Source organism: Condylura cristata, unplaced genomic scaffold (genome assembly GCF_000260355.1).
Source record: "Condylura cristata isolate star-nosed mole 26May11 unplaced genomic scaffold, ConCri1.0 scaffold00011, whole genome shotgun sequence".
In the NCBI taxonomy this organism is placed as follows: domain Eukaryota; kingdom Metazoa; phylum Chordata; class Mammalia; order Eulipotyphla; family Talpidae; genus Condylura; species Condylura cristata.
This window is the reverse complement of record NW_004567112.1, coordinates 38,036,535-38,053,178: the sequence shown is the minus strand read 5'-3', so window position 1 is coordinate 38,053,178 and position 16,644 is coordinate 38,036,535. Positions and strand designations below refer to the sequence as shown.

Here is a 16,644-nt window from a genome sequence, read left to right as displayed (position 1 = left end):
ATACAGAGCTAAGAGAGTATCCACTAATGTACCAGGGAAGAAGGAATGATTAAGAGACAACCAGGCAAATTACCACAGCCGTTTCACCAGTCTCCATTTGGATTTACCAGGGCAGCTGGTAAACTTTGCCTCCATTTCTGCAGACTGCCACCCACTAGGTGATAACAGAGGCTACATGATGATTCAGATCACTGATGGCAAATCTGTTTGCAAGGACTACTTGCATCTCGGGATCTCTTAGAATTTTTTTTTAAAAGGTGTATTTATGCATACAGAACTGGGGTACAGGCTAGAGGTGTAGAGGTGCAGGGGCAGTGAGAGGCTTCACCAGAGACAGAGTAGGGAGCCAAACAGGCAGACGGACAAAGTACACTGCTGAGGAGAGCAGCAGGTGGACAGGAGAGGTCTGCTGTGCCATGTGGGTCCGCTTCCAGACGAGTTCAAACTTGTGCTGCAGTGGCTGCGGATAGCTTCACGTTGCTGTGCTTTAACCCACTGTGCCACCAGCGAGGGCCCAGGGTTTCTTAGAGTTCTTAAACAGGATTCTAGGGGAATCTGGCCTCAGAGAGGGATGGATTAGTGATGTCTACTCTGAGTACAGGAGAGGGGACTGTCTACACATGTAGTTGTGTGTGCTGATCCTGAATAGCCCAAACATTATGCTGTGGGGCTGTTCCAGTTATCTGTTGTTGCATAAGAATAAGCCCAAAGCCTAGTGGCTAAAAGTGATGACTGTGGGAGGCTCCGCAGGCTCAGCTGGCAGCTTGGGATCCCTCGCCTGCCTGTAGCATGGCCTAACGTATTGGCCAAAAATAGAGGAATTTTCTAATCTGACTACAGAGCAACCGTTCAAAGAAAGCAAGGCAAAGCCACATGGATTTGTGACCCAATCTCCATAGACTTCAGTGTTCCTTCTGCCATGCTCAGCTGGTCAAGGCAGTCACAAAGCGCAATCAGTTTCAAGAGACCATAGACCCCTCTCTCCATGGAAGGAATGTCTAAGAACTTGCACCCTCCCGGGTGGCATAAGGGGTTAATTCTCAGAACTCTGAGCCTATGGACAGGCACTGTAGCCTGAGGGAGGTGGCCCGCCTGGCACAGCAGACCTCTCCTGTCTCACCTCTGCTCCCCTCAGCAGTGTACTTAAAGGATCTGTGTATTCTGCTCCCCACTGTCTCTGGTGAATCCATTCACCACCCCACCCAGCACCTGCCTCACACCCCAGTTCTTATATGTATAAATAAACAAAGTAAATAAATAAATATATAAAAGAAGTTGCACCCATCTTAAACCAAAGCACAGGCTAGAAGAACAAAGAGAATGATGGTCAGGTGGACCAAGAACTTCACAACCCCCATTAGAAGTTTTCTGGCTTCTAACCTGTCTTCTCAAGCACACAGAGCTACAGTCAGAGTCACCTCCAGAGACCCAGCCCTGAGGGAGGAGGAGGCAGAGGAATGCCCGAGGCAGGGCCAGGTGTGCCCTCCAGGCTGCCAGCCCTGAGAGGGGACTGGGTCTTGACAGTGACTCCAAGCTTAAAGGAGGAGGAGAGGAAGGTGACTCCAGAAGAGGGAGGAAGCTGGGTGCAGAGTCCTGGCGGTGGGCTCCCTCTGCTCCCCAGGCCTCTCTCCCTGCTGGCTGGCCCTGGGGTGGACGGTGTCCCACTGGTGTGGCCCCGGCTGGCACAGGAGAGCACTCAGCCTTCTAGAATTGGAGTCACTATCTAGACCAGAGCAAGGGCCAAGCACATGAAAGCTCCCCTTTGCCTGGGGGCTACCCTGCTGCAGGGTGACTCCTGGAGCCCCCTTGTTACACCTCTCAGGGCGCATGGCGACCAGGAAGGAAGTCATGGCTTTGCTCATTTTCCAGGTGGAAGTCAGGAGCTGTGCGCAAGCTCCCAGAGAGAGTAAGGGGTGACCAAACTTGCTTCTTATCTGGCACTGCCTGTTCTGTGGTGCTGGAGGTACAGCAGGCCGGAAGTCAGCCAGGTCTGGGGTCAGCAGCGGCAGAGGCAGCCCAGCCTCAGAGCCCTGGGAGAATAATCTCTACTGAGAGTGGTTAGCACTTCTGAGCACTACTCCTCCGATACTTCTCTCCTTTAATCTTCACCGCCACAACCTATAGGCAGGAAACCTATTACCCAGTTTTACAAATGGGAAACTAATCTCGCTGAGGTGACCTGCCCAAGAGCACATGGCCTTTAAAGGGGAGGAGGCAGGAACGTGACATTTGTGCCTGGAAGTGCCTTTTGGCTCATGCTTCCCTTGGGCGAAGCTTTTCCCTACTTTGCCCTGGCTTCAGGCTGAGAGAAGCTTTGAAGGAGGACAGACTACCTTGGGGGAGCAGGAGTGGATGGTTCTGGGGGCTCAGCATTACAGAGCATCCTTCAGGAGGGTCCAGCCACCCCCACTCCCTCACCCCCACCTGCCCTTTGTTTCTGCCTCCACAGGGAGAGATGAGGGCAACGTGAGAAAATGCTCCCAAGGCCTTTTCTGTTTCTAAGTTCTGCAAAGATGGTTTGGGGCTAAGCTGTTTTTTATTTAATGTGCGAAATTGAAACGTCTCCTTTTCTACCCCTCCTGGAGAACCATGGCTTTCTCTGACTGGCTCATCCATAATCGCCAAGTGTTTTATTATGTTAAATCTGGAGCATCATAAATACTTATGAGGAGGATTTACATTTTGGAGACTTAAGAAGAAATCTGTCCCCTGGGGTCCTGCTCCCTCACAAGCGAAGTAGTGAGGTACAGCTGGCAGCCCCCTCCTCGAATCTTCATTTTGGTGCACCCTGCCTTGGGGTCCCAGGGCTGGGACTGTCACCTCTGCCATCCCCTGTCCCAGAGTCACTGACAGCAGGCAACACTCACCTAGACTTTCCATGAGATTCTACCAGTGTCGCCATTGCTTAGGCCACTTTCCCTGCCATAGAGCAAGCCAACCCCCCACCCCCACCCCTTCACAGGCCTGTGGGGTGCTCATGCATGTGGTATGAGTATAAACATTGAAGATAGCTCCAGGCAAGATCTCCAAGGACCTGGAGCCCTGGGTTGAGGCTCCTTTAGAGACTGGGCTCAGCAGCAGGTAATTGGCAGGCCCACAGGGGAGGGACCCGATGGGGCAGAGCTGCAAACTGCATTGCCATTGTAATGCATCTGGTATTTACCACCTCCTCTCCTCTTCTCACTCTTCCCTCATTTCCACCCCGGGCACCTGGCCCACCTGTCCCCCAGCTCTCCCTAGACTAACCTTCCTGTTCAAGCAACTAATTACCTTCCATAACAGGCACTGGAGAGCCCCAGGGTGCTGGCAGCACTTAGGCTGGGCTGTTTCTGCACGGTGCCCTGAGTCGGTGACTAGGGGCAGAGGCCCATCCACACGGTAGCCTCAAAGCTGCAGATGCTTACAGCGGAGCCTGCCATGCTGAGGACAGGAGAGGGAGAGCAGTGGCAGGCTTTGGACCAGCTCAAAAGCTGTCCCCACTGCCGCTATCCTTGTGTCAGGTGCTAGCCAGCTCCTGTCTGGTCCAGCCCAGCCCTGGGGTTAGACCAGACGGGGCCCTCCCCTTGCAGAGTTCATAGCTCCCGAGTTTGGGGGATTTATTTTTGCCTTCATTTGCCCCAAGAAACTGTGAAAACTTGTGGGCATTTATCGCATCTTTCTCTTTACTTGAATTCCAAAGATTTAGAATTATAAACAAAGTCATCTGACCTTCTCCTTTGAGGTGAAGAAACTGAGGCTCAGAAAGGTTGAATTTTTGCCTGGGGTTACACAGTCCCTTGGTGGCAGAGTAGGGAACTCCCCACTTCGGATCCAGTCCTGGTGCGCTGGTAGACCTTTATCTTTGGGGTTAATGGGGCACTCGCATTACAGTAGATGGCCTGTGCTCCAGGGCCTGAGTGCCTCGGCTCCTGCCGCTGAGGGCCCTGCGGACCTTGTGGAGGTGCTTTCTCCTGCATGCTCTCAACAGGAGCTTCCCCAGAAGCATACTCTGTGATGGGATTCAAGTGAGCAGATTGGGGGGGAGGGGGCAGTGAGGGTAGGAGAGTGAGGAAGCGAGAAGGGAAGGCGTCTAGTGAGGGTGCCTTGCGAGTGGCTCCGGCAGAGGGTGACTGAACTGATCCTGCCAGGGAATTCTCAGAGCCAGTGTGGCACAGGAGCCCGAGGGGGTGGGAGCTGGGTGTTTAGCCACCCTCTGCCATCCCATCCCGTGCCCTGGGCGGTGTTCATCACCCGCCCTTGGGCAGGGCCCCACGTACACAGTGGGCTTTTCTGACCTTGTGCTCCCCAGCTCAGAATCCTGCTGTAGCTCTTTGTGTTGTTGGCATGCTTAGTAGTGAATGATGGAGGCGAAGGACTTTCTTATTCTGTACCTGGAAAGTTACCGTCAGCTCTGCGTCCTGCACTGCTGAGTCTCGGTGATTGCAGAACCCTCAGGGCTTTCCTCTTGTGTCTTAGGCTCTGCGTGCCTCTGCTGACTTTACCCCAAACACAGCCTCTCCAGGAGCTGGCAACCCGCAGCCCCTGCCACAGCTCCAGCAGAAGGCTTGCTTCCTGACCCGCAGCCCCCGGGCCCCACCTAACCACCAGCTAATCCCGAACCCAGCCCCCAGCCAGGGGTCCCAGACACTGATCATTCCAGGCTGGGTCTATGACCAGGTGGATAATATGGTGACTCCCTGCACAGAGGAGGAGCCTTCTCCCAGGAGATGGGGTCTGGGGAGAGGAAACTACACCCTCACGCCACACCCCACTCTGAGGCTCAGCCCTGGCACTTAGCAGTGGACAAAGCCCTCCACAGGTGAGTGCTCACCTCGCACGCCCGCTTAGGTGTCTCCTCCAAAAGCCTCGCGATGCCCGGGGTGGGTTTGTGGCCTGGGGTGTGCCGAGTTGGCCTGCGACCCTCCCGCGGAGAACTTCGTCCACTTGATTGAAATACCTGAATCTGCTCCGTGCTCTGTGCCAGCGTCCAGCACAGCCCCCGCACACTGGTCACCCAGTCCAGGTTGTGGACTTTACAAAGGTCCTTAGTAAGGGGCAGCAGCACCTGCTCTCCCTCCCTGGGGGATGGGAAGGAGATTGAGATTAGCCTGGGGCCACAAGAAGCCTTGGAAAAAATCCTGTCTTGCTTTTCATGCTCATCATTTCACACATATTTATGTACATATGTATTTTTCTGCCTTTCAAGGCTGTCCCTTTTTTGTTCACCCCTCTCCCCCAAATTGCTATACCTAATCTGACTTTTCTCCCAGTCCCCTTTTACTGATTAGCAGAAACATTAACTAAATATCCAATCTGGTTGAGAGCTTAGTCTAATCTGATGATTTAAACAGCCCCTCTGGATGATGTGCTCTCTCCCTAGAATAAAAATGTGCAGTTTCTCAGAGCCTCCTCTCTGCCCCACCAAGGTGGTGGCTGGGGCTCATGGGGAGGGGCTGGGAGGAGCGTGGGTTTACAAGCAGGTGTGAGCTGGCCCTGGGCCACACTCCCTGGCCTCAGCCTCTGCCCAACGCCACCCTCACAGGAGAGGCCTGCCCTGGCCATCTGTGCCTGGCTACCTGTGTTTCCTTCATTCTCAGGGAGGTAAGAGACTGTCATTCTGAGTGTGCAAACCAGAGCCAGGCCTCCTGGGGCCCTAGACCCGTGACCTTGAACAAGCCCTTAGCCTCTCTGTCCCCAGTTTCCCTATCTGCCTGTGTGGGTTAGGCGAGAGTGTGAGATCAAGGAGCGGGCATATGAAAAAACCTGGAAGAGTACCTGGCAAAAATCAAGTACTACCTGAGTGTTAACTGTGACGATGAGGATTTTGTAGTTCCTTCTTCCTCACCCCCCTGCTAAGTTTTAGGGGAAGGAAGCCCAGTGGATGGTTCCTCTCTTTAAACACTAGACAAAGTCAGCAGGAGCCGAGCCCCATGGCAGGAGGAGCCGGGGGCTTGCCTGCAAGTGCCCAAGTCCTGTCTGAACCTCACTGCAAAGTGAAAAGTGGCATCTGCTGAGCATTTGCCCTGCGCTGGCCCTGCTCTCTGCACTCTGCACACCCCCGTGACCCTCACCTCAGCCCTCAAAGTAAAGCATCTGTTGTACAGATGGAGAAGCTGAGACCAGAGCACCTGAGTCACTTACACAAGGCCTCACAGCTCGTGAGCCAGGAAGGCAGGGCTCAGAGCCAGGCCTCCTGATGCAGAGTGGACCGTCCCGACCACTGAGCACACCTCTTCCCTCAAGACTGTTCCCCAACCCTAGATCCCCGAGCCGCCACAGAGAGGCCTGAGTTTGCTTTGACGTCCTTGCCCTAGGGTTCCCGTTCATGTCCGTGTATTGGTCTCGCTGACCGTCATGCTGACCATCTTCGTGGTGATGACCGTGCTGGTGAAAATGGATACCTCCTCCTGGACCCGAGGCTTCTTTGTCGTCACCATCGTCTGCATGGTGATCATCAGTGGTACCGCCACCGTCTTCAACAGCAGTGTCTTCGGAATGACGGGTTCCTTCCCTATGAGGAATTCCCAGGCTCTGATATCAGGTGAGAGCTGGGATAAAACGGGTGGCCGGTGGGTTGGCCCACTGGCGTGTGGTACAGAGGAGCCAGAGATGAACAGGTGATGGTTCTACTGGGAAAGGAAATGAGTGCTAAGTATGTCTCCGTTTTCTATTACAACCCTAACAATGCACCCCAAACTCAGTGGTGTGGGATAATAACAGTCAATTCTTTGTATCACAGATCTGCAATTAGGCTGCATAGGTGCTGGGATCTCAAAGATGAGTAAGACCCCAGCCTCCTAGAGCTGATAGCCTAGAAATCAGCCCACTACCTTGAGCCTTGACCTTCCATGGAGTACTGACAGGTGACTTAGACCCGTCCTGTAGGTTGAAATTTTGATGCCAGTCCTCCACCTGTTACCTGAACTTCAGCAGTTTTGTTCTCTCACTCAGATGTCCCAGCAAGGTCAAGCGGAGCTGGGTCAGCAGGACTCTGTGCCTTCCCAGCAGACCACCATCCCTTAAAGCAAGGCTGGAGGCCCAGCTGCCCTGTTGGCTTCTCCACACAGCCCTGTCGCATGAAGAAGTGCTCGGAGCGTTTGCCCACTTGAGGGAGTTTCGCAAAGCATCTGCTCTGTGCCTATTAATTAATAATGCCAGGTAGTACGCGCTGGGGATAGCAAATATCTTGACCAGTATCTGTCTGCGCCCCACTCCCACAAAGCGCCAGACACCATTGATAGATCTGTGTCTTTCCTCTTGAGCCTCTGAATCCTTCGTAACACAGCCTGGAGCGCTTATTGTCATGGACCAGAATTCAGAGATGAACTCCAATCTGTTTGCCATTTTTTATATAAATTAGGCTTCTGTCTCTATCCTGGGAACCCTTGGACCTAAAATTAAAAAAAAAAAAAAATTCAGATTGCCTGTATTCCCTGGCAGTAGTTCAAGAATGGAGTGCTGAGGCCAAATGACCCTAGCATCAGAGTCGTCCTTCCCTTCACCGCTCGCAGAGAGAAGCCATGACCCCTGCACCTGCTCCACCCTGTTGGGGCAGCTTCTTTTCAAGGCAGCAGCAGCCTTGCCGGCCACCTCTCCAGGAACCTGAGACCCAATGCCATTTCCATTGGCAAGTGGCCCTTCGGTTCATCTGGCCACCTTAGGGTCTTCTAGAAAAAGGAACTACCCTGGAAATTGTCCATTTCTGAAATAGAGGAGAAATCTAGTACTTAGGGTAAAGTCCTAACTACCCTGAGCCCCAAGCCGTGGTCATCACTGTGTGTGGCCCCCAGTGGGTGCCCATCACGCTGGAAAACCAGAGGCCCCAGTGCCCCCTCAGCAACCCCTGTTAGGTTTGGGCCCAGAGGAGCCCATCTGTGAATTCTGTGTGTGTTGGCATCTGAGGAACAATTCATTTGTTTTGTACTAGTGTTTTTTTAAATCCCTCATTTACATGAATTTCCATAACTGATGAGATAAAAGTAGGGAAGTCATGAAGGATGAGCTCCCCGAGGCCTGGTTTGTTGTTGATGATAATATTGTAAATTCTCTACAAGTTGGTGAGAGAGAGAGGAAAATCAATAGGCAGTGATGTTAAGATCTCTTCCTCAGGGCAGCCGGGATCTTCTTAGCGAGTTTAACCCCACTTCTTACAAAACACCCAGGTGGGGATTACAGCTCCTCAGAAGTTGGCACCTTCTTAGGAAAGGGTTTGCCCTGTTGTTGCTGCTTTGATGTGGGAAGGACAGAAATAGCCAGACCTTAATAGGAATCAGAGAGGATTTATATGGCACTTCTCTGTGCCAGGCGCTGTTCTGAGTACTTCACTTGTAATAATCCTTTTAATCTTCATAACAATCCCGAGAGCTGGGTGTTACTAACATCTTCATTTTACAGATAAGGAAACAGGCACAGAGAGCTCAAGTGACTTGCCAAAAATCACACAGCTAGAAGTGATAGCGCCTGGATTGGACCCAGAAGTTCTGGTTCTTGGTTCTGTGCTCTTAATCTCAGTGCTAATTCTTTCCTTCCTTGTCTCAGATCCCCACTTCGGGCCCCACCCAGGCTAATAGAGAAGGCCAGGGAGGACTGTCCATCAGAACCATGGGCTGTTCCCTGCAGAGGCACAGAGATAGTATTGAGAATGTGGGTGGACAGTGGTGATGGGCATCATGGTAGTGCCCATCTCCCACTTCAGGTCTGCAGCAGCAGGCAGAAAAGTAGCATGCTGGCAGAGCTAGCTGTCGGTGACAAAGCAGTGTGTGGCTAGCTGACCAGGCTGCTGTTTGCAGTCAGCCTTGTCTTTTTGAGGACCCACACCTAGTCCTCTGGGGTGAGCAGATCCATTCCTTCAGCCAGGCAGCCCCACATACTCACGGGCACTACTGTGTTGGTAATGGTAAAGAGGGCCCTGCCACATGCTCCCCACTGTCTGCGTTCACTGTCCCAACTCTACCTCATCACCACCTCTTGTTGGGACAGGACCTGCTTATGCATATAACACGGCAGCCTGACTCTTGGCCAGCTCCAGGTGACCGTGCACCATTGAGAGAGGTCAACAGAAAAGGCAGATCCCTGCTAGAAGTAACTGTGTGACAGAGGGAGACTGCCTGTGTTGAAAGGGCCCATGTGCAGGGCCCTTTCCCAGCTTCATCCAGTCAGTCGCAGAGTAGTATACTAAGCAGGGTCATCACCCCCATTTCACAGATGAGCAGACCATGGTTCCAGAAAGTCACATCAGCCTCAGTGTCTCAGTGAGCAAGTGGCAGGGTCATGCTTAGGTGGTCCTGCCTGGCCCCAAACCCACAGCTTCCTAGGTTGTGGTGCCCGTGAAGTGAGTGGCATATGGTCACAGGGTCCCATGTGAAAGCCCTGGGCAAGAGAGAACATTCCATGTGGTCAGGCAGTTGTGTGTGTGTGTGTGTGTGTGTGTGAGAGAGAGAGAGAGAGAGAGAGGAGAGAGAATATATGCTAGTGTACGTGTGAGTGTTTGAGCGTGTGTGTGACTGAGTGTACGTGTCAGTATACGAGTGTGTATGTGTGACTGAGAGCGAGTGAACGTGATTGTGCGTGAGTGAGTGAGCCACTCTTGAGCGCCTGCACGTGACTGAGCATGTGTGAGCATGTGTATATGTGGTAGGGTGCAGGGCGTGCCTGAGTGTGCAGCCCTCTGCTGGAGTTTGTGTGAGAGCGAGTGTGCACATTTGCCCACGAGTAGGTGCTGCAGATGCGAAGGCCATCTGTGGGCTGTGGTAGCTGTGTCACCATTGGGGCACCCAGTCAGATGGCCCCTGTGAGGTCGTGGGCGCCCGGGCTGGGACACTGCCTGAGTCTCTCCCAGTTTGGTTGTTGGCGCTCTCTGAGCTGTGCCGACCTTGAATCTAGCACTGCAGACCCCACCACAAGGGCACTAGAGATGGATGGTCAGGAGTCAGGGGTGCACACAGTAAGCAGGTTGGTGGGGCCTCCTCGAGGCTGCCTGCGCCCTTACTCACACCTGACCCTGAGGCAGAAGCTGGCTGCTGCAGAACCCCGTGTCTGCCAGGCTCCCAGCTATGGCCAGAAAGGCCGCATTTTTCTCAGCAGGGAGAATTGTTCTTTTGCTTCTGTTAACCTCAGTGTGGGGGCGGGGGCTCTTGAGGCACAGAGAAGGGGGGCCCCTGACTGTGTCTGTGGCGTCATCTCTTCTCGTCAGGAGGAGCCATGGGAGGGACCATCAGTGCAGTGGCCGCACTGGTGGACCTGGCGGCGTCCAGTGATGTGACGAACAGCGCCCTGGCCTTCTTCCTCACAGCAGATGTCTTCCTGGGGCTCTGCATTGGGCTCTACCTGCTGCTGCCCCGGCTGGAGTACGCCAGGTGAGGCCCCACTCGCGCTCAGCGCACTCTTCATGCTCCTCTGCGTCTTCGTGTAAGCTGTCGCATTCTTCTGCATTTGCTTAGATGCAGATCTGTCTCCTCCTCTACTGTCCTCCCCCTTGGGTCTGAGCACCCTCAGGGCAGACACTGTGGATTTTTGCTCTGCACTGTATCCTGGTGTCTCAGTCTGTCCTGCCCCTAGTAGTTGCTCAGTAAACTGGCCCGGCTCGTGGGCTCTGTGCAGCACCCCAGCAGCTGGAGCCTGCAGCTTTCCCTGTGGGGAGAGCAGACGTAAGGAGTGGGACCTGAGGAGTGAGGATGCTGAGCAGAAGCACGCTCTGCTGAGCCCTCTGCTGCTCCTGCTTTGCGCGGAGCCTGGCGCATGGGTCACCCCTACTCCCCCGCCGCCTGTGGAGAGTGCTGCCCTGCGAGTCATGGCGTGTATCCCCAGTCACGCGCAAGACCTGGGCACAGCGAGGCTGAGTGGCATCCGCGAGCCTCACGGCCACTGGCGGCAGAATCAAGATTTGAACCCAACTCCAAACCCGCATTTCAGTCCGTGTCTTGAGACCCCTCCCCACCTGAGGGCCTCTTTCCTTGCTTTCTCTCTTTCTTTTCTCCTTTTTCTGTCTTGCTTCCTGCCCATTCTTTTATAACAGCTTTCATTTTGGCTTATGATTTATTTTACTCTTCTGAAGTTATTTTTGTACCTACTATCTTATTTCTTTTTTCTTTAAAGATTTATTTATTTATGCATACAGAACTGGGGTAGAAGCCAGAGGCACAGGGGTGGTGAGAGGATTCACCAGAGACAGAGCGGGGAGCAGAACTGGCAGACGGACTGAAGTTCACTGCTGAGGGGAGCAGCGGGCTGGTCAGGAGGGGTCTGCCGCGCCGTGTGGGTCAGCTGCAGGGCCAGGAATTGAACTCTCCAAAGCTGCTGCTGTGACTGGTGCTGCTTTAACCCGTGGAGCCACCAGGGAGGGCACTATCTTGTTTAACATAAGAAAGGCAGGCATTATTTTCCCCACTTCCCCAGGGAAGCATCAGAGGCAGAGAAGGGCCCCACAGGGTGTGAGCCAGCAGAGCTGGGGTCAGGTGCTGCCTTGTGCTTTGCCACAGGAACTATTTTGGGTAGTGGCACTGAACTAAGCAGTAATACATATGCATGCTTTGCATTTTTTGTGATACTTTGTGCAGTCACGACTGTATTTTTTGATTTTGCAAGTGAAGCAACCAAGGCTTCAGAGGACACATGCCCAGGTGCTCACTTGGCTGGTCACAGGCCACAGCGCTGTCTTCAGGGCTGCCATCTTGCCATTTTGTAGCGCAGCCTGTGTTTCCTCAACACTCACGCCTTCACCCCCATCTCTGTAAGGAGAGTCGCCTCATGGTGTTCAGAGCCTCTGCCTTCAGTGGACATCTGTCCCACCTGGCAGGTGCTTCCCCCAGTTCAATGACTATTGTAGCCTCAGCTGGCCTCAATGGCTCCACGAAGATAAAAGGGGACTGATTTTGACCTGATGTCTCCCCTTTCCCAGGCAGCTGCAGACCCGTGAGCCTGCCCACCCCCCATCCTACCCCTTCAGGGCCCTTACCAAAAATTGCCCACCTGGGCTCCATGATGATGTTTCTATGATTCCTGGGCTCTCCCCAATACCCCATACACTGACACTCTGTCACTGCTTATTAAATTATTTCTGAGTCACTAAATAAATTGAAAGGCAGAAGCTTCCCACCACTCCTGCTGTCTCCCCGGTTCTGTTGCAGAGTTTCATCTGCTGTTTCCCAAAGAGTGGCCCACTTCCCTGTTTCCTGGGACTGTAAGGCTTCCAAGAATGGGGCTGTCGGCCCGTCCTGTGGTGTAACAGCTTAAAGCACGGCACTGGGAAGCTGTCCACAGCCACAGCAGCATGAGTTCTACCCCCAGCCAGGGAGCTGACCCACATGGCGTGGCAGACCTCTCCTTCCTGACCCACCTGCAGCTCCTCTCACCAGTGTATTTCAGTCAGCCCACCTGTTCTGTTCCCCAGTCTCTGGTGAATCCTCTCACATCCCCCATACCTCTGGCCTGTACCCCAGTTCTGTATGCATAAATAAATAAATCTTAAAAAAAAAAAAAAAGGAATGGGGCTGTTGGTGCTAAAGCCAGCACAGTCTTGGGTGACCAGCACAGCTGGTCACCTTGGTTTCCAGCCTCAGTTGGGCTGGCCAGAAGCCTTTCCAGCCAAGCATGGAGATAGCACCCAGGGCTGTGTCTCTCTTTCTTTGCAGATTTAAGCTTGGTCAAGACTTCTGGGTTTATAGAAACTCCTGAGGAGCTGTGCTCCTGAGGCAGCTCGGGCTGAACCTTATCCAAGGGAGCCCACAAGTGCTGTACCCAGGAGGGCTGACCTGGACTCGTACAGTGTTGGATGCTGCTGACTGTGATAGGGACTGCGAGCCAAGGGTGAGCGGAGACAGTTGGATTTGGAAGGAGTTATGAGGAAGAGCTGTGACCACAGGAAATTGGCGGGGAGTTTTCTCAGAGCAGACTTCAGCCAAGGATCTGGTGCTAAGCAGAGGAGGAAGTAAGAATATTCCTTTCTTTAGTGATTGTGAAACAAGACAGGCTCAAGATCAAAGTGCTCTGCTCAGTGTTATTTTGAAGAGTAATTCTGGGAGGAATCCTTCCATAGACTTCTTGCTATCTGCAGACATCTAGGTTGGCATGGCTGGCAGGGCTCTCAAAGCTCACAGCTGTGGAGCCCCTTGCATTTTATAGAGGAGGAAACTGAGGCCCAGAATGGGATTACCTGGCCCAGGTGATACAAGAGGCAGAAGTGGGGCTGAACCAGAACCCCATTATTCGCCCACCCCCATACCAAGCTTTATATTTCAGGTCTGTTAGTATAGTCAGCCTCTGTCTCTTGGTGTACAGACACCTGAGATCCAGGGACACTAGGTGACTCAGGCAAGGTTACACTACCAGGCGAAATGATCTGAACCTTTGTACTGGTTAGAGCAGCAAGAATGACAGAGGTTGATAATAATCAGTGTTGAGGGTAGGGAGGTGAAGACCCTTTCGTGGGCTAGCTGTACCTCCAACAATTGCACTTTGAAGGACTCTTCTGTGCCAGGAGGTTTAGCTAGAAGCAACCAAACATGGTCCTTGCTCCAGGGAGCTGCTGCTGTTGAAGTAAAGAGATGATAAGCCAAGAACTAATGCAGAGACTATAAATTATGGTCAGTTGTTTTTGTTTTTGTTTTTAAGAAACAGGTGTTCTCATAGAGATTAAAAAAGACAGGTTGCCTTAGTTAGAGTGGGTAGATAGCACAGGGCAGAGATAAATCGCTTCTACTTATTTGGAGAGTAGTTTATCAGTATCTTTCAAAATGTTTAAGATATAAACTTTTTGATTCAGTACTTTCTTTTCTAGAAATCTGTCCAACTGATATTCTGATAATAGTGTGCAAAGATTTATACATAGTGATACTCATTGCAATATTACTTTAAGTAGACAGAAATTGAAGCTAAGGTAAATGTCCATAGATAGGGGCACAGAGTGAAATACTATGCAGCAAGTAACAAGCGAGAAAGAGTCCTGTGTCCTTGTATGAGAAGGCCACAAGATATTATTCTTGGGCAATTGTGCACATGTAGTAATGTATATTATGTGTACATTTAGGCAGTTATTTATATATTTAGGAATTATACTGTTGAGGAACATTTACAATAGGTATAGTTGATTTTTATTTTTGCCTCAGAGACATAACTCTGCATATGTGTGCATGTGTGCATGGTATTTGCACATGTATGGAACAATATCCACCAGATTTTTGAGTTCAGTGCCCCTAAGTAACTAAAGGTAAGAGGTAAGTGTTCTCATTCTACTATAGCATTTCTCTTCTGTATTAGCTTAGGTTTATGCTGTCAAGCACTTTTCACCTTTATCATTTAAAAACTTTATATTTGAGAATCTATTTTAACTCCACCTCCTCTCCAAAGCAAAACAAAGACAAGAGAGAGGGGCCGGAGCCCAAGCTCGCTGTGTGGGTCAGTGCAGTTTCCTCTTCCCTGTGGTGGCACAGCCGCCAGCACAGAACAACACACTGGCATCCAGCCTTCGGGCAGTGCCAAGACAGGCAGGCCAAGGGCTGTCCAGGCTTCCCTCTGGCCTCCTGCCCACACATATGTCATCTAAGGGCGTCCAGGGCTGCGGGCCAGATGGGGCTTAGTCTACCTGCTAGATCTGAAGGTTCGCCTCCCCACACCTTAACCCTGGAGATGCCAAGTGACTGTTTCCCAGACCCTCTAACCAGCTGCCCTCTCTCCCCCAAAGGTACTACATGAGACCTATAAAGCCAGCCCATGTGTTTTCCAATCAAGAGCAGCTGCCCCAAGACTCTCCCGACACCCCGTTGTTGGCTTCCAGATCCAGTAACTCCCCAACACCCCCCCTCCGCCTCATCCTGAAGAAGACGGTCGGCCTGGGCTTCTGCATCATCTACCTCTTCTTCATCACCAGCCTCATCTTCCCTGCCCTCTCCACCAACATCGAGTCCCTCAACAAGGACTCAGGCTCGCTGTGGACCACCAAGTTCTTCGTGCCCCTCACCACCTTCCTCTTGTACAACTTTGCTGACCTGTGCGGCAGGCAGGTCACAGCCTGGATCCAGGTGCCAGGGCCCAAAAGTAAGGTGCTTCCTGGGACGGTGCTCCTCCGAACCTGCCTGGTCCCCCTCTTCATGTTCTGCAACTACCAGCCCCGCGTCCACATACAGGCAGTTGTCTTCCGGTCCGACGTCTACCCAGCGCTCTTCACCTCCCTCCTGGGGCTCAGCCACGGCTACCTCAGCACCCTCGCTCTCATCTATGGCCCTAAGATTGTGTCCCGGGAGCTGGCCGAGGCCACGGGCGTGGTGATGTCCTTTTACATGTACTTGGGCTTGGTGCTGGGCTCAGCCGGCTCTGCCCTGCTGGTGCACCTCATCTAGGAGGGAAGCTGACAAGGACAACTGTCTGCAGGGGGTGTGGGAGCCTCAGCAGCAAGGCTGGGTGTGGAGAGCACCCTCAGGCCTGGCCTCTCCCCAGGGGCTGGTGACCATACCTCTGTCTCCATGCCAGGCTCAGACGTTGCAGACACTGTAACAGAACCAGAAATGTGTGCAGACCATAACACACTGGAATAAGACAGTTACAACAGTGACCCAGTGAGAAGGAGTGGGGGTGGGGGGGATGGAGGCCCCTGACTAACTGGTTAACACTGCTTCTGTACAGCCTCTTTGGAAAGTTTACAGTGTTGCTCTGAGTTGTTACAAGCAAGTGCCAAAACCCAGCTCAGGCCTGTGCCTTCTCCCAGCCTTGCTCCTTCCGCTGATAGCAGGATGTGAGGGTTCTCAGCGCGCCCATCCTTAGAAGGTCCCCTGGAATGGAAACTGCCCTGGCCCAAGACTGCAGCCTGCGCCAACCTCTGCTTTCTGTGGGTGAGCACCTGGCCCCCCAGATTAGAACCTCGAGGACAAGCTTTCCGGAAACCCTTCATTCCTTAAACCTGGCCCAAGAGGGTCTGTGACTGTTACTAGGGAGGCTGCCAGGGCTGTGCCCAACAAGGATCCTTAGGTGGTCTGCAGCCTGGATCAGGTGGGGCTTTTAATGTCCACGTTTACAACATGCCGCGGCCATTGGTTCCTGGGCATAATAAACATGAAAGCCTTGCTGGTATATGTATTAGGGTCTTGGCTGGAAATGGTTTCATCAAATTGGGTAATTTGAGGATAATTGAAAAGTGGGTGTTGGAACCCTGGGGGGGCATGCATTCTTTTGCAGAAATAGTAATATTGTGATCATTCTTCCGCAGGCCTGAAGGGACCAGGGGCACATCCAGCCTGCATAAGCACAGGAGGTTTGTTCCCTTCTTCCTCCCTCTCACAGTCAAGAGCAGGTGGGGAGGGTGGAGAAGACAAGAAGGTGGAGCTGTGGAGCAGGGCTGCCAGCCCTCACGTCCAGGGTGTTTGTGATGAACTGGCAGGCTCTGAAGCAATGCCTACAAGTCGGTGTCAGCCCGTGCTGGGTTGTTTTGGGCAGTGGTGTATTTTGAAGCTGATGTTTCAGAAGGTGAGCCTCAGCTCTGTGGCCCCCACTTGACGTGATTAGTAATGTATACATTTTCAGGTTGCTTCATGGCTTCTGCAAGCTTTTTCTTGGGGGAGCAAGGTGGCTTAGGGCTCAGAGAAAAAGAGCAACTAGACCAGACTAGGTGTTCTTCTCTAGAGTCGTGCAGGAAGAACAGAACTTGCCCCCCAGAAGTGGCAACCCGAGAGCCATAAA

The 16,644-nt window shown here is 52.6% G+C and overlaps 1 protein-coding gene across 1 annotated transcript in view; it reads left to right on the top strand.

Annotated features, from left to right (window-relative positions):
- The window catches only part of SLC29A3 (solute carrier family 29 (equilibrative nucleoside transporter), member 3), a 34,139-nt gene extending 18,112 nt beyond the window's left edge, over positions 1-16,027 (top strand). Inside the window, exons 4-6 of the mRNA XM_004681070.2 lie at positions 6,294-6,520; positions 10,172-10,334; positions 14,657-16,027. Coding sequence (XP_004681127.1) covers positions 6,294-6,520; positions 10,172-10,334; positions 14,657-15,311 — 1,045 coding nt within the window. The 3' untranslated portion in view covers positions 15,312-16,027. The remainder of the gene's footprint in view (positions 1-6,293; positions 6,521-10,171; positions 10,335-14,656) is intronic.
- Positions 16,028-16,644: the final 617 nt, after the last annotated feature.